Below are 24,529 nucleotides of genomic sequence, written 5' to 3'. Positions count from 1 at the left end.
TTATGTGGAATGCACAAATGTTCCCAGAACAGCAAAAAAAAAAAAGAAAAGAAAAGAAAAAAAGGGGGGGCTGGGGAAACAGATCAGAGATGTAGGCTTTGTAGTTATTGAGGAAAAAATATACTAAATTCCAATCTTTAAAATAAATTCCTTTCTATAAATTGTTCTCACATAAAAAGTTTGTTGGTTTGGTTTGGTTTGGGTTTTGTTTTTTTGAGTCAGGGTCTCACTATGTAGTCCAGGCTAGTCTTGAACTCACTGTATGTCTCAGGCTGGGCTTGAACTCATAGCAGTCCCCTTGCCACAGCCTCCCAACTGCTGAGATTACAGGCATGCAAAAGTGATTTTTTTGGTACCGGGAATTGAACTTGGGATCTTGTGCTTGTGAGGCAGATGGTGGAACCACTGAGTTAAATCCCCAGCCCACAAAATAACAAAAGTTATTTTTTAAGGCCAGAAAACCTGCATTCTGTTTACAATATTTATAACCACTTTACTAGGGGTTTTTTCCATTCAAAGGTATAGAAACCTAGGTGACACTAGCCAAAATGAATGAAAGTGAAAAGTTCAAAAGTATAGTTAGCTTCAGACATGGCTGAATTTGGAGCCCAGACAATATAGTTTCTCTCTCCCTCCGTCTCTCCCTCCCTTCTTCTCTCCCCGCTCTCTGCAGCTCTTAATGTTTTAAAGCCAATATCTAAAAAGAAACTGCTCATTCTAAGTACAATAAAAATCAAAACCACTATTACCTATAAGCCTTGGATTAGCAAAAGTAATGTATAACAAAATATTACTGTAATTATTTTCAAATTCAGTGTCATCTTTTTAAGGCAATAGAATGAATATGCAAATAGTGCCTATAATACTATAATATTAGAGTGGTACTTGTAAATTGTTTTTTCTTAGGAATACATAAAAAGAAACACCACCTGCAATATTCTTGTATGATAAAGTGAGATGGCTCAAAATTCCAATTTTAATTATATAAATGCATCACAGTTTTTCAATTTTTATTATGGGTCCACTGGTTAGAATTTAATTGCACATGTAAAAAGATTTAAAGCTGTTATTTTGTCCATAATTTCATATGCTCCTATCATAGTTAGTGCCCGAACTAGTTGGTTTCTTAAAGTAGCAGCAGTTAGTGATAAGTTTTCTGTTTTCCACTGAACAGATGCTTGGTAGGCTCTTTCATTTAATGAAACAGTGCTGAAAAAAATTAAAATAACAATTATAAGTTAAGAATATTATTTTAAACTACTTAAATATTTTTTATCTAAGTTTTCAAACCAATTCACCAGAGTCTGAAGTTAATTGGTAAAGGGAGTTTATGGCAAAGGTTAGCAGAGTTCAGCATATAGAAAGTGAATGTTAGCTTTATCCTATCTCTGTTTTGTTATAAAAAGACAACAATTCAACTTACATTCAATTCTCAAGATCTCAAAACCAATACAATATTGCTACTGTACTGCATGCTATCTTCGTCTCATTGATCATCATGACAGCTCTTTTAGTATACCCATTTTACCAGTGATGAAACTGAGTCATAAAGAGTTTAAAGGACTTGCCCAAGGTCATAAAGCCAGCTGGGATAAAAGGCAAGTAGAGACCTTTCTCTTTATCACATTATATCACAAATATATAATAAACTAAAATGAGTCTTCTACAGTAAAGTACAATAATATGAATGTTTCAATACCATGCAATATTAGTGTAATCAGAATATGAGAATAAACTTTTAGCAAAAGCTGTCATTCATACCTACCTCTTTGTAGGGACATCAGTTTCTGAGTTTCTCAGGTTTAGTTTTTGACACAAAAATTCAAAATTTGTTTTAGTGATATTGTTGGCAACTATCTTGAGTATCTTCTCTAAGATTTTCTCTACATTTGAACATAAAAGAAAATTTAAGCTATTTCTTTCTAAAAAATACTCTATTTTGAGTTAATTATCTGTGCTTGTATCAAATGTATGTGTCAAGTAAAATTGAAAATGCCAATACAGATCTAAAATATGAACCAAAATTTAAACCATTATTTCCATTTCTTCTAAACTCTGAAAAGTTCTACTACTTAAAATAGCTTTTAAGAGGATATTATAAGCAACTTTCCCTCTTTCTTTTTTGTTTGTTCTTTCCTTCCTTCCTTCCTTTCTTCCTTTTTCTTTCCTTTCAAGACAGGGTCTTGCTCTGTAGTTTAGGCTGGTTTTTAAATCAGTATGTAGCCCAGGATGGCCTTGAACTCAAAGCAATCCTCCTGCCTCAGGCTCCTGAGTGCTGGGACTACAGGCTTGCCCACCACACCCAGCCAAGCAATTTTAAAGTGACTTCCAAACTCTTTTTTTTTTTTTTTGGTACCGGGGATCAAACTCCGGTCCTTGTGCTTGTGCAGCAGGCTGCAAAACCACTGAGCTAAATCCCAGGCCCCTATTTGTTATGGTTTTTGTCTGCATGTCTTCCCAAGGCCTCATGTGCTCAGAGGCAAGGGCTTTTGGAAAGTGATTGGTTTATAGGGGTGCTGCCATTGGCTTGATGTTGGAAGCTGGGGCCTGGTCCAAAAAGGCAGGTCACTGGAGGCATGACCTGGAAGGGTGTATCTCCCTGGCCAGGTCTTCCCTTGGCTCTCTGCTTCCTGGCTTTCATGATATGAGCAGCTTTTTGTCTCCATGTTCCTCTGCCATGCTGTTTCTTTCTTGGAGCATGCTAAGGACTGAAATGTGAACCATAATAAACATCTCCTTTAAGTTATGGGTGTTGGATGTTGTATCTTAGCAACAAGGAAGTGACTAAGACAATAGTCAATCACTCATCATGTACCATCTCTTTCATCTGCCCTCTGTAGATAGCAGGCAATAGTATACAACTGTTTTCCTTCACAGATTTCCATTGGAGGTGTCAGCAAAGGGTTGTCATCAAAATTTATCTCCTTCAGTGAAACAAGATTATGGATGGCACTAGGCAGAGCTGTCAGATTATTTCCTAGTAGAAAAAAAGTTATGACTGAATACTTTTCTGTAAAATTAAACTATGGAGACAAATAAGAGTGATGTATGGAGAATTACTGTCTTGGCAAACTGCCTGAGGACCCTTAAAATGCTGACAGGTCCTAAGTTCCTACTAATTTCCGTGTGCTGGGAGTGAAAGGGAGTGTGTACAGAAGCAGCTGTGACTCCTTTCTCTCCTGGGGTGACAAAATGAGACCGGAGATTATCCTCTTAACAATACAGCAAAGGGTTTCACACAGTGGGTTCATGTTTTAAGGCAAAATGTTTTATCTGAAATAAACTTAGGTTTGCAGAAAGATTGGAGAGATTGTAGTGTGTTCCTATGTACTCTTCATTGTTTCAGTTTTCCTTTTATCTCATACTGTCATATTACTTCTGTCCAATCTTAGAAACCAACCCTAGTACATTACACTATTAACTAAATCTTAGACTTTTTTGAATTTATTAGTTCTTCAATCAGTGTCCTTTCTTTGTTCCAGAATCCATTCTAGATACCACATTGGATATATTCACATCTTCTTAGTAACCTATGGTCTGTGACAGTTTCTCAGTCTTTCCTTGTTTTTTCATGACTTGACAGGTTTTTTTGTTTTTGTTTTGTTTTGTTTTTGAGAAAAGGTCTCGCTATGTAGTTCAGACTAGCCTCAAAGTCACTATGTAGCCCAGGATGGCCTCGAACTCATGGCGATCTCCCTGCCTCAGCCTCCCAAGTGCTGGGACTATAGGTGTGCACCACCATGCCCAGCAACCTGACAGTTTTGAGGAGTACTGGTTTGGAATTTTTAGAGTGATCTGTAACTTGAATTTGTCAGATATATTTTCACATGATTAGCCTGGGATTGTGGAATTTTTTGGAAAGAGTGGCTAGGAGTGAAATGTCCTAATCACATCATGTCAGGGATATCTGCTATCCATACGACATCACTAGCAGTGTTAACCTCAGTCATTGGCTAATACAGTATGTACCAAGTTTCTCTAATGTTATGTTGCCATGCTTTTCTTTTCTGTGCTCTATTCTTTGGAAGTAAGCCACCTTTAAAGTCTTGACCATCCTGTGGTTGCTTTGGCAGCACATATACTAAAATTGGAATGATACAGAGAAAATTAGCATGGCCCCTGCGCAAGGATGACACGTAAATTCGTGAAGCGTTCCATATTTTGAAAAATATTTTAGCAGCTGTACCTCAGACAAAGGTCTACTATCTAGAATATATAAAGAATTGAAAAAAATCAGGACCCCCAAATTCAAAGACCCAGTTCAAAAATGGGCACCTGAAAAGAACAGACATTTCTCAGACAAAGAAGTAAAAGTAGCAAATAAATACATGAAAAAATGTTGAACACCACTGGTCATTTGAAAGATGCAGATGAAAACACCACTGAGATTCCACCTCACCCCAGAAAGAATGGCTACTATGGAGAAATCAACCAAAAACAAATGCTGGCGGGGGTGTGGAGAGAAAGGAACCCTTCTCCATTGTTGGTGGGGGTGCAGACTGGTGCAACCACTGTGGAAATCAGAATGGAGACACCTCAAAGAACTAGGGCTAGAGGTCCCATTTGACCCAGGTATTCCCCTGCTGGCTATCTACCCCAAAGAATTAAAAGAATCATACCACAGCGATGTATGTGCACCCACATTTATAGCAGCACAGTTTATAATAGCTAAAGCTTGGAAGCAGCCCAAGTGCTCATCAACTGGAAACTGGATAAAGAAGATGTGGGTTTTTTTATAAAATGGAGTACTACTCAGCCATAAAGAACAAGAAAACTAGAGTCATTTATAGCTAAATGGATGCATATTGAGGCCATCCTCTTAAGTAAAATAAATAGGACACACATGTACAAATACCAAATAGTTTCTCTAGTGTGAGAAACTGAAAGTGTAAATAAGGATTAAAATGATTAAAATGAATAACTGATAATTTGAAATAGGAAAAAAGGTCTGAAGGTGTAGGGGTGGTGGGACAGGAAGGGGAAAGGAAAGAAGGGAAAGAAAATATTATGAGAAAAGAAAAAAATGGAAATGAAATCTATGAAAATAGGGAAGGGTGGAGGGGGTGAAGGGCGCACAGGTAATGGGGAAAAAAATGAGAACCAAGATATGTCATGTACAGGTACACACACCCAATGATAAATGTAACCATATTGTATACCTAAAATGTACCAATAAAAGAATTTTTAAAAAATAAAAAATAAATTGAGAGGGGGAAAAAAAAAGCCTTGACCATTCTCAGTAGAGCAAAATGATTAAGCTTCACCTTTCTTAATGTACTTTTTATCAATACCACCTTAATCTAATGTAAAACTAGCATAAAAAGTAAAACTGGTAACAATTGTGATCACTTAGAAGACCTACAGTTTGTCTTTATATTATTTATAGATTTCATAGTTGTATTATTTATAAATATATAGAGGAACCGTTTTCTGTTTGGGGGTTGGTATTTTTTTTAGTAGAGAATGGTATTTAGAAATCAAGATGGGGGCAGGGCATGCAAAACAGTGGCAGAGTATTTACATAATATGTGCAAGGCCCTAAGTTCAATCACCAGCACCACAAAAAAATGTCTACACTGCTGCGCAAGCACAAGGACCCGAGTTCGATCCCCGGTACCAAAAAAAAAAAATGTCTGCAAAGTATAAAAACATCTATTCCTGGTACAAAAAAGAAGTATAGAAACAAAGATTTGGGCTATATTCTTTGCTTCTGAGAATATGTATATATATATCTATAGATATAGATATCTATAGATATATTTTTTGGTACCAGGACTCGAACTCAGGGCCTTGTGTTTGCCAGGAAGGCACTGAGCTACATCCCCAAGAGAGTGTATATATATTATAAATCTAGAATATGCCAGGCTTGGTGACACATGCCTGTAATCCCAGCACTCAGAAGGCTGAGGCAGGAGGATTGCCATGAGTTCAAGGCCAGCCTGGGCTGCATAGTGAGTTCAAGGCCAGCCTGAACTACACAGTAAGACCCTGTCTCAAAAAAACAAAATTAATAATAATCATCATCATCATCATCATCATCATTTTAGAATACATATGTATGTTATAAATTACAGCAGATAGTCTTTAGGGCCTGTGTGTTTTCATGTGCCACTTGAGATTCAACAAAGTTCTTATAGATATCAACCGTTTCATTCCCTTTTTTTTCATTCAGTTTACTGGTACATTTTAGATATACAATATGATGACATTCATCATTGGAAATTTGTACCTTTACATGATATATCTTGATTCTTGTTTTTTTCCCCATTCCCCTGCCCTCCCTTCAACCCCTCCACCCCTCCCTATTTACAAATACTATTCATTCATAAAGAATGAGAAACTAGACATTTATAGCTACATAAATGCACACTGAGGCCATACTCTTAAGTGAAATATGTAGAACACACAAATGTAAATACCAACTTGCCTTCTTGCACTATCTAGGACTTGTTTTTTGAAAAACATAGTTTGTTATACCATGTTTGCTTTTTATATATGTAGTAAGAAGTTCATATGGCTTTTCTGTAGCCTATTGATATGATAAATTATGAGTTAATTTTAAAATGTCAACTCAGACTTGCATTCCCAGTATAAATCTTACTTCATGATATATAATAATTTTTTATATTGATGGATTTGATTGCTTTTTCTTAAAGAATTTTTCATCAATGTTCATGCAGGATATTGTTCTATATATTTTTGACAAGAAATGTCTCTGTTTCATTATACTGTCAGGATAATGCTGGCTTCAGCTTTATAAAAGATAATTTTTAAATTGACATTGTTTCTTCTTTAAATACTTGATAGAATTTACAAGTAAAAGTATCTGGGCTTGCAGTTTTGTGTAAAAGCTTTTAACTATAAATTTAATTACATGAATAGATTAAGCACTATCTATTACCCACCACCATTGATGCTAAAGGATAATTCAACTCCTTCTGTATCGGTCAGTATAGTCAATAGAATAGAACACATGTAATGTTACGTCACTTTCAAGATTAAGTCTTTAAAGATACTGTTGCTCCTATCTTGGTTGCATTCCGTGTCACTCACTCTCCCATTTTTCGTGTCACAACAGGCTCATAAGGCAAGGAACTAAAGCCTGCTGCCAATAGTCTTGTGAGTAAATTTGGACACAGATCCATTAATCCCAATAAAGCCTGACTGTAGCCCCAGTTGACAAGTTGACTGAAATCTCATAAAAGACTCTTACATAGAACAAGTCAGCTAAACTGCTCCTAGATTCCTGATTCTCATTAATTTAAGAAGCTAAATGTGTGGAAATTTGACACACAACCATAGTTAACTAATATAATAGCTAATGGCCAAAAGTACTGAGCTGTGATATGAAGAGCTGCCAAATTCAGAGAAGGAGTTTGTAGTTTTAGTCCAGTGACAATATAAGTGCGTGGGGACAATGACAACAACAATAACAAAATTCAACCTTTTTTTTTTTTGGTACCGGGCATCGAACTCGGGTCCTTGTGCTTGCGCAGCAGGCAGCAAAACCACTGAGCTAAATTCCCGGCCCTAAAATTCAACATTCTTTGGAGAAAAACTTGCAAAGTCTTTGACTCAAAATATACATAAAATGTGGCAGGCACACTCTCAAGAGAAAAGAGGACTTAGTTGTTGTTCCTAACATATGAGTTTTTAAAGCCATTATTGTGCTCAAGAATGTAAAGAAAGATATGCCATAATACATGAAAACATTAGGAGTAAAATACAATCTATAAAAAATAGAAATTCTAGAGCAGAAAAATATAATATCTGAGAAAAAATTAATTGGCTGGACTTGGAATAGAGATTATGGAAGAGTCTATGAACTTGAAAACAGATTAATACAAGATTACATACATACAACACACTAGAGAGAATATTACAGAATTTTAAGGATGTGTGAGTCCATATAAAAAGGTAACCAGAACCTCAGGAGACAGAATAAGGCAGAAAGAATATTTCAAGAAAAATGAAAAATCTCCAAATTTGGAAAAATACATCGAAAATAATATACAATGAAATCCAATAATATACAAAAAAAAGTCATAAGATGGATGTCATGGAAAATATTGGGTAGGATACATAAAGAACCAGGTTTTACTGAAATATAAATTGGCAAAGACTTAGAATTATTTTCAGAACTCTAGAATTTAATCTAAATCATACAGCAAGCAAGAAATTGCTTAATGATGAAAATGAGCAGAATTTTGGTAAGAGCGCTATGACCTTTTCATTCACATGGCTATCATCCCCAGTTTCTCAGCATGGCAGCTGAGCTAATGTGAGCTGGTGTGAGAGAGCGGATATAAAGCTTGTTCTTAAAATCCTGTGTTTGCACATTTTAACCTGTCCTGTGCTTCTCTCAGAGACTACCACAGACGCTGCCCTTTATTTTGCTCTTCTTACAGGGGAGAGCAGCTTTCTAATGGTGCTTATTGTAATATTTAAAGCCACACACTGTCCTATAGTTCTTTTGTTCCTTTTTCACTTTTGCTGTATTCCTTTGTCTTTTACTGATTTTCCACCCATAAACATACACACATCCAAACTGCTAGCACTAATAAATTCAGCAAGGCTGCAAGATACAAAATCAATATATAAAAATTTGTTGTGTTTCTATACACTAACAATGAAGAGTCCAAAAAGGAAATTAAGAAAGCAATTTCATTTATTATATGACATCAGAAAGAACAAAATACAGTAGTTTTGTCTAACATACATCTAAGCAGAGCTCCAAAAAACTGAAGAAAGAGTGGTATGCAAACAATGTTTTAGGAGATAATGGTTCAGAATCCTCCACAACACTTGAAAAACATCAATCTACAGACACCAGAAGCCCAACAAAAGCCAAGAGGAGTAAATAGAAGAATCCACTCACAGTCATCCACAGAATAAACCCACATAAATCCAAAAATAGGAACTCTATTATTTGCAAAAGATGTATCTGATAAAGGACTATTATCCAAAATATACAAAGAATGCTTAAAACCTAACAATAAAAAACAACTGAAAAAAACCCCCTAAAAATAGACCAAGGATTTCAACAAACACCTCACCAAAGTAGTACAGATGGCAAACAAGCAGATGAAAAGATGCTCTACATCTACATTATCCAACATAAAGCAACTATTGAAAATTTGTTCACCTTCACCAGCTGGATCATAAAATCTTTATGGCAAGAATTAGATCCTGTACTTTGCTCTCATTTTCTGTAACTAGGACAGCCTTATTTCTCCAGTGGGCACATAATACAGTATGTTGACTATTAGCCATTATGTATCTTGTCAGCAGAATTTGCGACTCAGACCTTTTATTGATTTATTGATTCTGCTTAACACTCACCACTCAAGCTTAGTTGTTGGAGCTCTTTCAAAGTTAAAAAAGATAGTGGAAGATAACTTATTTGATTATTATATGCATAAAAACTAACCAGACTTCTCAATTCCCCTATATTCCTTGGAATCTCTTTGATTGCATTATTTGAGATATCAAGTTTTTTAAGTTGAGTCATATTAGACAGCTCTTCTGGAAGTCTGGTTAACTGTAACAAAGAATAAACAATTATGGTTTATAAATCCATACATAGCTGTATGACTAAAGTTTTCTCTAAAAGCAAATGAAAGGAGAGAGTTTCGTTTGTTTTTGTTTTGTCTTAGGACATATTTTCATTCTATAACAGATTCTTTGTAACTTCTTCTGATAGCTGGAATCCATAAGATACTGTGTGGCACCAAAGTACTTCCCAACCTGATCAAGGCTACCAATTCAAACCCTGTAGTTTGCCAACCCATTTTCTTCATTCTCCCAATGCTCAATGTTCACTGTCTCTTTTTCCTTTTTTTTCTTCCTAAATTTGACCCTCTTTGCTTTTTTTTTTCTCCCCGACGTTTTTCCCAGTATCTCTATCTCACATTTGATATCTGTATACCCATTCTCATCAACCTTGTCATTTACTCATTGTTTGTTTTCCTTGAATTCTTTGTTTTTTGTTGTGTTTTTTTTTTTTGGTGCTGGGGATCGAACTCGGGTCCTTGCGCTTGCCCAGCAGGCGGCGAAACCACTGAGCTAAATCCCCGGCCCTTTCCTTGAATTCTTAATGCAATAGGCAGGTTTTGTACTTTCTGTGTATGTGTTTACAGGCACAGTGGATTCTGAGGAACTGCTCAATAATTGAGTCACATAGTTGAGCAATGTGGCCTCAAAAATTCCTAGTATAAAGTGTTGCAAAATAATAGTAGTTATAAAATTCTGTTAATGCGGCTAGGGATTTAGCTCAGTGGTTCCACCGCCTGCCTTGCAAGAACAAGGACTGGAGTTCAATCCCCGGTACCAAAACAAACAAACAAACAAAAAACATTATTAAAGTTAAGAAGAAAATATGCATAGAGAAAATAAGGACATTTTGAGTGGCTTTTGTTCTATGAGTGAACAAAAGAATTTTGAATATGTACTCCCCCCAGAAATAACTAAACAATGAGGAACATATGGGATATTGTGTTCAGTGTTCTTCCAGATATGAATGTAGTGCAAGAGACTCTCTCTGACTTCAAGGAGATTACAGTTTGGTCCAGGGAAAACACAGACATATGAAACAATTAAGCACTAGATAATCCAATGTCAAAATAAAGAGTACAAATAATAACAGTTGTATAAAAATTTATAGGCAGTATATCCCTGTTATGGCTTATATCTAGATGTCCCCCCAAAGCCTCATGTGGTCATAGGTAGGGCTTTTTCAGAGGTGGCTGGATCTAGAGGGTACAATGCTGGGATTTTGGGTGTGTGATTACTAAATTAGTCCACTGACTGGTTTGGCATAGTTCTAAGTCTGAATATAAATGGACAGAAAGAAGCTGCTATTGCCACTTGTCCCTTGTCACCTACTTGCTGCTTGGTGCCTTCTGCCTGCCCTGATTTGCCATGGACTGTCTATCCTCTGTGATGCTTCTCTACCATGCCACCCTGCCTTGGAGCTGGCCAACTACAGACTGAAATATCTTTGAACTGTAAGCCAAATAAACCTCTTTTTCTTCCTTTAACTTTGCATGCTGGTATTTTGTCTCAGCAATGAGAAGAGTAACTAAGACAATACCTATAAATGAGAGAATTAAAGGAAAACTTCCTATAGAAGATGTAACTTGAATAGCCTTAAGAATTAATAGGATTGGATAAAAGTAGATGGAATGAATAATGGTATGTATATGTTTAGAAAGCTGCTTTTGTTCTAAAAGACACAATCGCTTCTCGGCCTTTTGGCTAAGATCAAGTGTACTAAAAGACACAAAGTTCTGCAATACAATCATAACCTAATTACTTGACTAATTTATAATCTCACTCTCTCTTCTTATATTTTCACTGTGTCTCCAAGGACACTTAAAGCAAGACAAATCATGCATTAAAATGGCTAGTGAGGGGCTGGGGGATTTAGCTCAGTGGCACCACACCTGCCTCTAAAATGGCTAGTGAGAAGCTGATCAGTAAGGAGAAATGATAGGAAGCAGACAGAGAAGAGATGTTAGGATAAGGAGTGGACAGTCTGGTTATTGCAAGATAGGAGAGCTACACCTATAAAGTAGGAGTTAGAGCAACACAGATAGACAGGCTTATCCTTTGAGTTTCCTTCAAACAAATATTCTTTAACGACTTGCTCTATATTTATTAGAAGACATGTCTGAGAGCTGTGTGATGATAGAATACTGTTGAGGGAAGACTCCTATTGAGCATCCTTGTAGCAAAAGCTCTGTCATTAGCCTGACTCATTTTCCTTAGATGATTGGTTAGTATTACATATATTAATTCTTTGGACATTTTACCTCCAACCCAAATGGGTTATCATGGTAATATTTTCAATCACACAGGATATTCTTCTAGAGAGGAGAATTTTTGTGTGTGTGTTAGGTTGGTTGGTTTGGTTTGGTTTGGTTTTTTGAGATAGAATCTTGCAATGTAGTTCAGGCCGGCCTTGAAATTCATGGTGATCTTCCTGCCTCAGCCTCCCAAGGGTTCAGATTATAGGCATGCACCTCCATGCCTGGCTTAGGAGTGGAGACCCGGAGACTTTTAAAATGATATTGTACCACCTGTCTCGCAAGCATGAGGTCCTGAGTTCAATCCCCGGTACCAAAAAATAAAATAAAATGATACTGTAATGCTGAGGACTGGTGCCTTTGGCAACCACCTACTTTGAGTAGAGATAGGTATACATTCTACATTCTTAAACATAGATATACATCAAGAACAGTCCTGTGAAATGAAGTCTGATATCTTTGACAAGGTCTGCTAAAAAGGAAGAGACTGAGTCAGAAAGAATAGCTAGGGGATTTCTAGTATAATTTAGGTGTGAAGTGAATGATGACCATGGGCCAGGATGGAGGCAATGACATTGGAAATTCCAGGGAAAACTGGGACTATGGGACTAGCACATTGGTCCACATAGCTCCTGTTATGTAGATTTGAGGCATATCCACAAAGAGTTAATATAAAAGAGAAAGTTAAGAGTACAACTTTGGAGACATAGTGAAAATACAAGAGGAGAGAATGAGATTATAAACTAGTCAAGGAATTAGTTCATGATTTATTGGAGAACTTTGTGTCTTTTAGTACAAAAGCAACTTTCTAAACACATACATACCATTATTCATTCCATCTACTTAAGCAAGTATTATCCAAAGTAACCTTGCTAGAAATGTATTACATAGTATATAGGTGCTATATTTAAAAGGTCAGGGCTGGAGATGTAGCTCAGTGGTTCCGCCGCCTGCTGCGCAAGCGCAAGGACCGGAGTTTGATCCCCGGCACCAAAAAAAAAAAAAAAAGGTCAAATAATTTTGGCCCTGAGCTATATCTCCACATCTTTGTATTATTATCAATCATTATTATTATTATTATTATTATTATTATTAGGCTTTTGCTCCTTTGGTCATGGAACTACCGTTTTTAGGAACAGACTTTGGGAAATCTTGATGTAGATAGTAATCTTGTATTAAAGATAGCCAGATAATTTCTATGGTTCCTGATATCGTAGGATAAATCAGTAATTTAAAAAATTTTGCAAAGTATTTCTGAGCCTGGGAGTATAGCTCAATAATAGAGCACAAGCTTAGCATGCATGAGGTACTGGATTCAATCTCCAGGACCAAACAAATATATTTTTAAAAATAAAATTCACTCTTCATTTATGAGGAAATTAAAATGGTATATTAACACTGATGTAGCAATTCTTCAGGGAAACTTCCTAAGGATACAGTTTAAAATATGAAAAAGCTTGTATATGAAGAAACTTATCACAGAATTATTGTGAAGAAAATTACAACATTGTTAATGCTTAATGACAAAGGATTAGTTATTTAAATAATGTACTGATTTCAAAATTTTGGGGAAGATTGTATCAAGGAGAAATGGTTATGATGAGTGGAAATTATTTTAAATTGAATGTATGGACTTTTTATAGTTGCTTATAAAACCATTCCCACATGAAAAAAAGGACTAAAAGTAAGTTGACTCCACATATGCCAGTAATTTTTTTACAATAGTACACTTGTGAGATGATTTTTTAAAAAAACTTATTTTCTTAACTTTCTGATTTTCAACAATGTGTTTATATGAAATTTGTAATTTTAAACTCCTTTTACAATAAACTGAAATAAAAAGAAATCTACAAAATTATCAGCTTTATTTGCTTAGCTTTGCATTTTAATGAAATAGTTTTCTGCAAAGCTTTTATGTTAAAAAGTGTATCTGTAAGCCATGTTTTGGCAGTAGTTGGAAGGGGCCTATCCTTTAACAAACAGCATTTCAAGTAAGTTTAAAACACACATACATATCCATGCAGATACATATACTACACCCTGGATTCTGATCTCTTCTAGTTCTTCTTTTCCCCAAAGCCCAAAATATCAGTCTCTTACCTTTGTCCCATTTGACTGACTTATATCCAGCTCTTCCAGTGATTGAAGTTGGCACAGTTCAGTAGGAAAATGTATAAATTGGTTGCTTGAGAAATTTAATTTCTGGACTCCTTTTAAATTACATATCTCTGAAGGAATTGTCCATAATTGGTTTTCAGAAATATCAAGTACTTGCAGTTTTTCTAAAATACACAATTCTCTAGGGAAAGTTTCAAACTTATTACAGCATAAAATAAGTACATGGAGTGATACCATATTGGAAATAGATGGCGGAATTTTCCTTGTTTGGTTTTTACCAAGATTCAGAAATTTAAGATTAATAAGAGAACATAAGTGATCAGGAAATACAGTGAGTTTGTTTTCATTTAATTCTAAGTGAACCAATTGTTTACTGAAAGATACATCTACAGGTATTTCTGAAATAGAATTTCCATTAAAACTCAAATAATAAAGTGAATCCAAAGCACACAGTCCCACTGGGAATTGCTGTATTTTATTATAATTCAATTCAACTTTAGTTAATTTTCTGCAATTTTTTATTTCAATGGGAATATTTTTTATTATATTTCCTGAAAATTCCAGGCTGCATATATTATTAAGATGGGAGATATCTTCAGTTATTCTCACCATATAGTTTCTATTTACATGGAGTTTTCTTAAATTTTTAAGTTTATAGATGTTCTTAGGGAGTTCTATTAATTTATTATCACTAAGACTAAGGCGTTCCAACATTACACAGTAGGAAATTCTCTCTGGTATTTTTTTCGCTAAATTTTTATCAAGTGTAAGAATCCTAAGTTCTTTAAAATTCTCAATTTTGTGTGAAATGACCTCCAATTTATTGTCAGTTAGTTGGAGTTCTTTTATTTTATTTAATTGAAAAATTTCCACGGCCAAAAAGGTAAGTTTATTATGATCCAGTAAAAGGTTTTCTAAACTTTTAAGTTCCCTAATTTCTTTTGGCAAACTGCCTATCATATTCCCAGTAAGGTTTAGTGAAATTAATTTTGGAAGGAAGCAGAGAGCTTTAGGAAATATTGTTAACTTATTATATTCCAGATCAAGAATTCTCAAGTTTTGCAAATTAGGCAGAGTGTTTGGTATGTGTCTTAATTTATTTTTACTTAAACTTAAAATTTCCAAGTTTCTAAGACTTTCTATGCCAGGAGAAGGAAAATTCTCAATATAACTGTCATTTAAAAATAGTTGCCTTATATTCCCAAGATGCAATATTTCTTTAGGTATATGTGATATTTGGTTGTGACTAACATTTAATATCCTTAAATTATGAAATAACAAAATTTCACATGGAAGTGATGATAACTCGTTATCTCGCAAGGATATAATTTCAAGTCCTAGCAGATCATTTAAATCTGCCCCTTGAAAAGTTTTTATTTTATTATTATCTAAGTATAGGTATTTTACATGTTTAACTTTTAAACTGTCCTTAGGGAATTCTTGCAAACCCTTAGCCTCAAGATTAACTGTAAAGTTATCTGACCCTAAGTCAAATCCTTCCCGGTATTCTTCAGAGACTTGTGCATTAACTTTTCTTACACTTTCATGAGACAGGATGCTAACTAAAGCTTGAGAGTCAGTACTCATTTCAGTTACTGATAATGATGAACTTCGTGAAGTTTCTGGTTCTGACAGTGGGCTGGCATCTCTAGTGCTTGTTTCAGAAAACTGAACATTTTGTTTTTGTTCTTCATTTTCATTAGACTTGCTACCAGTAGAAGACGTTGACTTTAATGAATCCTTTTCAGTAAGAGTTTCATAAATCGTGTTAGAAGAGTTCCCTTCCAGGTAATGAAAAGCTTCATTTAATGAATTTGATGTTTCTGTGATAAATTCAGACTCCTCCATTGACTGTGACCTAAATTGCCTAGTTATATCCTCTAGGTCTGCTGAAGTGCCCTCCTCTTCTGATATCTTATTTGCTGCTAGGTTTTTATATCAGCTCAAGATTGTAACTCTAATTATTCCATGTGTTAGCTCAATGGCACCGTGCCTGCCTGGCAAGCACAAGATCCCAAGTTCGATCCCTGGCACCAAAAAAAAAAAGCAAAATAGAGAATAACAATAGTTAATACACTATGTATCCTAATCTTAAAAGAATGGCCAAAATATTACTCAGAGTACAAGTCATACACAAAAAAGACTGTCTCTTACAAAAAAAGAAACATAATAACACAAAACTTTATTTTCAGTGAACTAAGAGAAACTAGCATAAATGAAATAAATTAGCATACATGTTGAAATATTTTTGAAACAATAGAATAGCAAATTTGAGGAATTACTTGAACTTCTTATCTCTCTATCTTCTATTTTGCTCTTTATTTATACATGTATATGTTTTGAGTTTCTCATATAAGAGAAAGCATGCTAAATTTAGGCTGGTGTGTCTGACTTATTTCACTTAACATTATTTCTCAAATTGCATCCAAGCTAGGCATGGTGGTGCATGCCTGTAATCCCAGCACTTGGGAGACTGAGGCAGGAGGATCGCTGTGAGTTTGAGGCCAGCCTGGGTTACGTAGTGAGTTCAAGGCCAGCCTGGACTACATAGTGAGACCCTGTCTCAAAAAAAAAAACAAACAAGCTGCATCCATTTGCCTACAGATGCCTCAAGTTTATATTTATGTTAAAGTAGTACTCCATTCTGTTGATGAACATATATGCTGTTTTCAAGATCTAGCTATTAACTATTACAAATTGTACTGCTATAAACATGAGTATGCCTGTATTCCTGTAATAGGATGACTTTAACTCTTTTAGCAATGTATGTAGAAGACGGATAGCTGGGTCAAATGGAATTTCTGTTTTTAGTTTTTTCAGGAATCTCTACCCCGATTTCCTTAGTGGTTGTACTAGTTTACATTCCCACCAACAATGTAGAAGATTTCCTTTTTCCCCATATTAACCAGCATTTGTTATTATTAGATTAGAGATAGCAGAAACAACCCTAGACCCATTCAAGTATTTGATCTTTGACAAAGAGCCCCCAAACCCACACTGTAAGAAAGAAAGCCTCTTAAATAAATGGTGCTGGGAAAATTGGATATCCACATGCAGAAGACTGAGTCTAAACCTATATATCTCACCATGTACTGAACTAAAATCAAAATGAATCAAAGATCTAAGTGCCAAAATAAAAATACTTAACCTACTGGAAGTTAAAATAAATGACTCTTGAAGAAATAGGCTTATGCAAAAGGACTTTCTTACAGGACACCAGTAGTATAAGAATAATTCAAGAATCAATAAATGGATTCATATCAAATAAAAAGCTTCTGCACAGCAAAGGAAACAACCAACAGAGTAAAGAGACAATATTCAGAATGGCAAAACAATTTTTGCCAGCTATTCCATGGACTGAGGACTAACATCAAGAATCAAGACTATGAGGGCCAGGGATTTAGCTCAGATGCACCGCGCCTGCCTTGCAAACAAAAGGTCCTGAGTTCGATCTCCAGTACTGAAAAAAGAATCAAGAATATATAAAGAACTCAAAAAATTAGAACCCCCCCAAATAAAACACCCAATCAAAAAATGGGCAAGTGAAATAAATAGACACTTCTCAGAAGAAGAAGTACAAATGGCCAATAAATACATGAAAAAATGTTCAACATCACTGGCCATTAGAGAAATGCAAATTAAAACTACAATGAGATACCATCTCACCCCAGAAAGAATGGCTATCATCAAAAAATCTAATAAGAAAACATTTAGTAAACTAGGAATAGGTGAGAATTTCCTCATTCTGCTAAAAATGTGAATAAAATCTGTGATAAAGATCATGTCCTGTGGTGAAACATTGAAAGCTTTTCTTTGATACTGGAACCATAAAAGAGTGCCATCATCATTACTTCTATTCAACACTGAGCTGAGATTTTAACCAGTGACATAAGGCAAGACAAAAAGGCATTTGGATTATTGTTATTAAATAAAACTGTCATTAGTCACAAATAAATAAAAAATCATCTAGAGATAAATCAATAAGAACATTAAATAGGCCCAGGGATGTAGCTCAGTGGCACCATGCCTGCCTCAGAAGCACAAGGTCCTGAGTTCAATCCTTGATACCGCAAAAAAACAACAACAAAAGAACATTAAATAATGTTGCTAAATACAAAGCAAATATTCAAATGTCAGTTTCCTTTTTTAAGCTAGGGAAAATACATTAGAAAAATGAAAGCTCAAAAAGAAACAAGGAAATACTAATTATAATTAAATACTAATTTTTAATAATTACAAATAAATACGAATTTTTAATAATTTCAAATAAGCACTTATTTGTTAGGAATAAACCTTACAAAAATGTGCAAAACCTCTATAGTACCATACTTTATACTGGAACTACAAAATGTAATTAGTGAAATTGGAAAAGACCTAAATAAATGAAGTTATATACCATTTTCATATATTGGAAGGCTCAATATTTGAAAATTCTTTGCAAATTGATCTAGAAATTCAGTATGATCCCAATTAAAATCCTAATATTGTTTTTGTAGAACTTGACAAGTGGATGCTACAAAATATTTGGTGATTAAAAGGGGAGCAAGTGTAGTCATAATACTCTTCAAAAAGGAAAACCAGGTGGGAAGTCTTGCTTCCTGAAGCTACACTAAGGTGATATGATATTGGTACAAGAATAGACAAAATAGCTGGGTGTGCTGGTGCATGCCTGTGATCCCAGCACTCAGGAGGCTAAGGCAGGAGGGTTGTGAGGTCAAGGCCAGCCTGAGCTACATAACGAGTTCAAGGTCAGCTGGACAACACAGTGAGATCCTGTCTCAAAAAAACAAAAAATGGGACTTAGGAATATTGGGGGGAAAAAGCTCTTCAATAATGATGCTAAAACAACTGGACAATTAGCAAAGTGGAAAATATTTATCAAAGATATATCCAAAATGTGTGTGCGTGTGTGAGAGAGAAATTAAAGCTCAGAGATGGTCAAATCTCATGGTCTATGGCCTTCCTGTTTTAACCTTGGTGCTTCATAGCATCCCAGATTGTGCCACTAGTTTTGTGATGACACTGTGAATGTGGTAGGTCCCTGTGGTGTATGGTAGTTTTGTCCCTATGTATTTGGTTCTTTCAAAGCAAAAAAAAATAATCTCCCCCTTCTTTTGTGTTTTAAATAACAAAATTTACCATTCTAACCATTTTAAGTGTTTGTTGTGGCATTAGGTACATTTGCATTTTGTGCAACAAAAGAGATGTTTCTAAAGATGCAGGACTTATTAACTAGTGCACCATTATAGGAATGCTAACATATGGATGTTATGACTTATCACATGTAAAACTCCTGGGGGTTGGGGTTATCACATGGTGCACAGAATTAGTCACTGCTGCACAAACTGACATGCTGGGGGTTCGTCAAAAAGTGATGCAAGATTTTGGCAGCGGTTTTGAGAAGGTACCCAAAGACAGGTAGATGTAACTTTACTGCCCTGCATCCTGTACTTCTTTACCAGTTATGCTATGTTGTGAAAAGAAACTACCGAAGTTAATATTGTTTATTACTTATGAGTTTGATAATTTGCATGTTCCCACTTTGGAACACTAGGCAAAAACACCACTACTGGGACTAATAAAACTCCAATTTATATGCTGGAAGTAAGTGTGTATATCTTGGCTTGACTGGCTCTGAATTCAAATGTTTTCTGGGAGTTATTTTTCTCAGTTCCTAGAAGGAGTATTGTCGGGAACAATGCTACATAATTTTAGGGAAAAATCCTAGCTGTCCCACCTACAGGCCAGCTATGGCATTTTGAGACATAATTCCATTTTGGCCCCGGTCACAACTGAGACCTCAATGATCCGGTGATGCTGTGATGCTCCAGGACAAGATTACACCATCTGAAGACATCCTGGGAGGAACAAAATCTTCATCTACTCAGTTCCTCATTGTTCTTGGATTGTTATACTTTGTTTATCCCAATGTACTGAACTCTCTGCAAGTCATTTGTTACACACCTTGTTTATCCCAGTGTACTGAACTCTGTCCTGAGTCATTTGTTACATCTATTTCTCCTGGTGTACTGAATAAAAGGTGCAGTAAGCTGGGGGTTTTCGTCTTTGCTGCCCAGAGCAGCACTGATCAGACCCAAAAAGCTCAGCTTCTTCTCGAAGTCTCATTTTTTTTCTACCTTTCCTGTATAATAAGTTAATTCACCTTGTGCTACCATGGCTCGCAGGAGACTAGGACTTACTGCAGAGGTCCTAGTAACGTCCCCTTTCCCTGTTCCCGACAGTGCATGTTTTGGAAACAAAGAACAGATTCACATAATGCAGTGGTTAGTGCTGCAATGAGATGTGACTGCTTTGAAAGTATATTCTCTAATTTGCATGTTGCTCACAATGCAAATTTGGATCTAATGGTCAAGTTTTCCAAGTTGGAACCTCTCTCATAAGCAAACTAATGAGAGATGTATGAAATTTGTTCTGAATTTCAGCTTTGATTAATCCGTGGTTCTTATTTTGGTCATCCCAAGTGTAAATATTCGGGAAAACCCTTTTTGGTTTGGCTATAAATTTTGGTGTGGTGCTACAGCTCTGGTCTGCATTTGGTGGTTTCAGCCACATCAAGGTAAAAACCCAAATACTAAACATGAGGAATACAGCTTCAGTGCATCACTTGTCCTTCAGTTTGTTGAGGCACTTACAGAGGCACACCCTGGACAATACCATTTGGTGTTCAATAACTCTTTCACCTGTATTGAATTACTTGATAAGCTCAGTTCAATGGGACATCACACAACAGGTACAGTGATAAAGGATTACATTGGCAAAGCTCCACTGGAATCAGGCAGTTCTAAAGAAGAAAGAGGCTCATTTGAATATCAAATTGATGGCAAAGGCAGTATTGGCTGCAGATGAAATGATAGCAGTGCTGACACTGTTGCCTCATTTAGTGCTGGTATCGATCCCATGTCTTGTCTATCATTATTCCCCAAACTGGAAAAGATCCAAGTTCAGCAGCCAAACATGACCACAAACGTATAACCAGTTCATGGAAGGCACAGAGAGATCTGGTGAAAACATTGATAAATACTGAGTATCAATTCATGGAAAGAAATGTTATTCAAGGCCTCTTTTATTCTGTTTCTAATTGGTCTTTAAAGAGCTGCATAAAATATATGAAAATAAGCTAGAAGATTTTTCTGGAGTTTCATTGATATGTAGTTTGCCATTATTCAGATACCTATAGTCATTCTCCAGAATCTGGCTGGAAAGTAAGACTTTCACAGAAGCACAACACTGACTCACATTATGATGGCATAAATAATGTGATAGTGAAATAAGGAGAGCAAATGCTGTATGCTGAATGTCATAAGAGCAACACTTTTCAATGTAAAAAATGTGATGTTGCCTTACATGTGAAGTGTTCTGTTGAGTATCACACTGAGGGGTCACTGCCTCTTAAGAGGTGCATTATGTACAATGCAGCAGCAGTGTGGCCTAGTGTTCCATTTGTGGAATGCTGTATAACTCAAAAATAGAAAATAATAAAATTTTTCTCTTCAAATTCTTTTTCCTTGAAAGTTTCTGGGTGATAATATAGCAGTGCTTTCGCCTAGTGTTCCAGTTGTGGTATGCCACAAAACTCAAAAATGGAAAATAATAAAACCTTTTTCTCTTTAAATTATTGTTCCTTGATTTTTCATAGGTAACATACAGTAAATGAATTTCATGCAAAAATTCAAAAAGTTGCAACCTTTGGCATAAATGAGACCATACAAGGACTGCACTGGCCTCAGTGTGAAGATATTTATAGATTGACCTTGAATGTTGCACACAGTTTAGTATTTTCGTCAGAGACTGAGTGAGACATTAGCTTCTCTTCCATTGGCTCCAGTTAGGCCACATACCCAACCCCTAACCAGGCGGTCAAATTCTGAGACTGGGAACTGGAATAACACTGTTGTTTAGATGTTGCTCTAGATCCCGAGGTAGCATTTACCTCTCCAAATCACAGGGGATATATGGAGGAAACAAACCAACCCAAAGGAAGAGCAAATGCTGGAAAGGCCAGTAGGATGTCCCTCTAAACCACTTCTTAGAGATAAATATGCTGACTGTTACCCCTATATAGTACATTTTTTTTGACAAAACTGAGACTTTATTATATGGCATCATTGCTCACTAAAAGGACTACTAGCCACAATGGCTATTTCAATTCAAATTTAGCATTAAATACAGTTACAATTCAGTTCCTCAGTCTCATTTCACCATGCTTCAAGTGCTCAGACTGCCATACCAAGAACTGCAGAGAACCAACATTTCCATCATCACAGAATATAGTTGTTGACATGCAGTGTTTTGAAAACAAATATTTGGAAAACTTATCCTTCATGGCTGCAAAATATGGCACTGATGCCAGGGATGTAGCTCAGTGGTGCCGCATCTGCCTAGCAAGCAGAAGGTCCTGAGTTTGATCCCCAGTACCAGAAAACAAAAAAACAAAAAAACCAACTGATGCCATTGAAGGAGGTGCCATCAATCAGACTTTCTTTTTGAGGGGTGAGGCGGATTGGGACAGTGTCTCACTAAGCCATGAAGTTGCCCAGGCTAGGCTCCAACTTGTGATCCTCCTGCTTCAGTCTCTCAGAGCGCTGGGAATACAGGCAAATATCACCATACCTGGCCCCATACAAACATTTTAAAGGCTGATATGCATGGCTAAATAACATCCTAAAAATGTGTACAAGAAATTGTTTCTCCTTTCCTTTTCACAAGCATCATGAGTCACATTTTAAAACAAATATTACCAAGTTGATAGGCAAAAATAAACCCAAGCTCTATATTAACAATTATTAGCAAAGTTATACAATGTAATGAATTCCACAACTGAAAGACATGGACACCTGAAAAAGCCACGGGAATTTTTCATACCAAGCAGCAGCATCGACACATTGTTTCCTAGGATGTGGGATAAAGGCCATTCAGTAGAGGCTGAAGTGACAAGGGACAGAATGCAAAGCCATGGCGCTGCTGGAGCATGGAGACGCAAAGCTGCAGGCGTTGAGGGGACCAGGGGAAGGGGAGAACCTGGGCTGGCGTGGCGTAGAGGGCTGCTGAAGTAATGTAGTCACGGCCTCCCCTGGGACCTCCCTCGACGACCGCCGCGATCCTGGAGGCCCCAAGTGGGTAGACAGGACAGAGAATCCTGAGACTCGGGTAACAGAGGCAAGCAACTGGCCTGTCCTGATTCCCGCCCGGCCCAGGAGGACAGAGCCGGGCCCTGGGCTGGGCCGCACCCCGCGCGTTTGTGAGCTGGCGCTTGGTCACACGAGGGTACCCAGGGAGGTCAAGGCCGCATCCACTCCCCCCAGGGACGCGCCCTGGCTTCTTCGGCGTGTAGGGCGCTGTCCGTCTGGAGATTTGACAGTGAGTGGGCTGGACGCAGAACCACCCGCCGGACCCTGCTCCTCCGAGGTTCTCACCTTCAGTGACTCAAGTCTCAGCTTCGTGGGATAGTGGTGCTCCGAGGAGCTTTCATGGGGCTTTATTTTTCTCCCTGATTTCGGAGTTTGGTAAAGGGAAAAATAGCAGCACGGTGGAAAGGTAGTAACTTAGTGATGTGGAGGACACAACTTGTCACCATTCAGCCGGAGTCCAACTCTGCTTTGCTTTGATTACCTCAAACCACCAGAAGGTCGCCATGATTCTGTCACTGAAAGGCATCCCTGAGACCACGAGGCCTTAGCAGTCACTGGGAAGGGTACTTGGGGAGTGAGTTTAGGGATCAGAGAGGTGATTGTGCAGGAGAAGGCTCCTGGGCCAATTGTGACCTCCCATGTCCCCGTCACCTAAGCATAGTAAGACAAGGCAAAGTTACAAAAAGACTCTACTTGTTATGGTTCTAGCCCAATGTAATCAAAATATGGGCATTCATCAGAAAAACAAGTTTTTGTAGAATATGACAAATGTAATTGAAGAACTAGATATGGGACTTTTACAGAGTAGATAGAAAACAAAAAGGGTTTGGTTTATTAATACTGACATCTTGAAATATAACAACATTGAACACATCAATGAGTCTTACAATGAAACACAGTATTCTAAAGTGTCACTTAAATTTGTGTTTTTTAATGAAAAACAAAAGCATGAACACATATCACTGTCAGTATTTCAAGGTGAGGTACACAAGTACTACTTAGCAGGACCTCCCAAGCCTCATCCTAGGCTCACCTGACTTTCTGTCCAGGAGGCTGGGCCTGTCTTGGTGGCTGCCACCTTGGTGGAGACAAATACATCTTCTTGTTATAGGATGGCTGACCTATGTTTTCCAGTCCCTCTTTCCTACAACTGTGCTCAAAGTGTTTTAATGTATGGACCCCAGTGGAGTTTCTATTACCACCAAATTTGTTTTTAATTTAAAGGCAAATAATGAATGCAATTAGCTCTCTAGAATTCATGAAAAGCAGTGATATCTCCTGTCTGGAATTCTACACAGGTAGCATGGATAGGTAGCATTTTAATATTTAGCTATTCTATAGATTGGATTTGCAGGTTGTCTTTTGAGTTGTCACCTGAATAGAACTTGGTAACTATCTGGAGAGAGATACAGATACATGTATATAATTTGTTAGTGTTCCAGAAGCATATGGGAT

At 36.7% G+C, this 24,529-nt stretch overlaps 2 protein-coding genes and 1 non-coding gene across 6 annotated transcripts in view; 2 read left to right on the top strand and 1 right to left on the bottom strand.

The window, feature by feature from the left end:
* LOC147829672 (uncharacterized) overlaps nucleotides 1-24,529 on the top strand; it is a 76,558-nt gene that overhangs the window by 11,962 nt on the left and 40,067 nt on the right. The window lies entirely within an intron of this gene.
* Lrrd1 (leucine rich repeats and death domain containing 1) lies at nucleotides 901-22,821 on the bottom strand. Its single transcript, XM_013078731.3, has 6 exons — nucleotides 22,809-22,821; nucleotides 13,908-15,850; nucleotides 9,343-9,541; nucleotides 2,816-2,977; nucleotides 1,766-1,883; nucleotides 901-1,209 (listed from the first exon to the last, which is right to left on the bottom strand). Exons 1-6 carry the CDS (start codon nucleotides 22,819-22,821, stop codon nucleotides 1,029-1,031), a joined length of 2,616 nt encoding a protein of 871 aa, XP_012934185.3. The 3' UTR covers nucleotides 901-1,028.
* Nucleotides 4,058-4,164, top strand: LOC147829673 (U6 spliceosomal RNA). Its single transcript, XR_015448819.1, has one exon. It is a non-coding gene; the product is annotated as a U6 spliceosomal RNA (small nuclear RNA).

Source organism: Heterocephalus glaber, unplaced genomic scaffold, assembly GCF_053883595.1.
Source record: "Heterocephalus glaber isolate CG9 unplaced genomic scaffold, H.glaber_assembly_v1.0 deba00000546, whole genome shotgun sequence".
Taxonomy (NCBI): domain Eukaryota; kingdom Metazoa; phylum Chordata; class Mammalia; order Rodentia; family Bathyergidae; genus Heterocephalus; species Heterocephalus glaber.
This window is presented reverse-complemented; position numbering and strand designations above follow the sequence as displayed.

Bases quoted from the DNA above. Each gene is read 5' to 3' on its own strand.
- Lrrd1 (XM_013078731.3), bottom strand. The intron at 9,542-13,907 runs GTAAGAGACTGA...TCTTTGTTACAG, and splicing joins GTCAGTCAAATGGGACAAAG to TTAACCAGACTTCCAGAAGA. The intron at 1,884-2,815 runs GTACATGATGAG...GTTCAAATGTAG, and splicing joins GAGGGCAGATGAAAGAGATG to AGAAAATCTTAGAGAAGATA.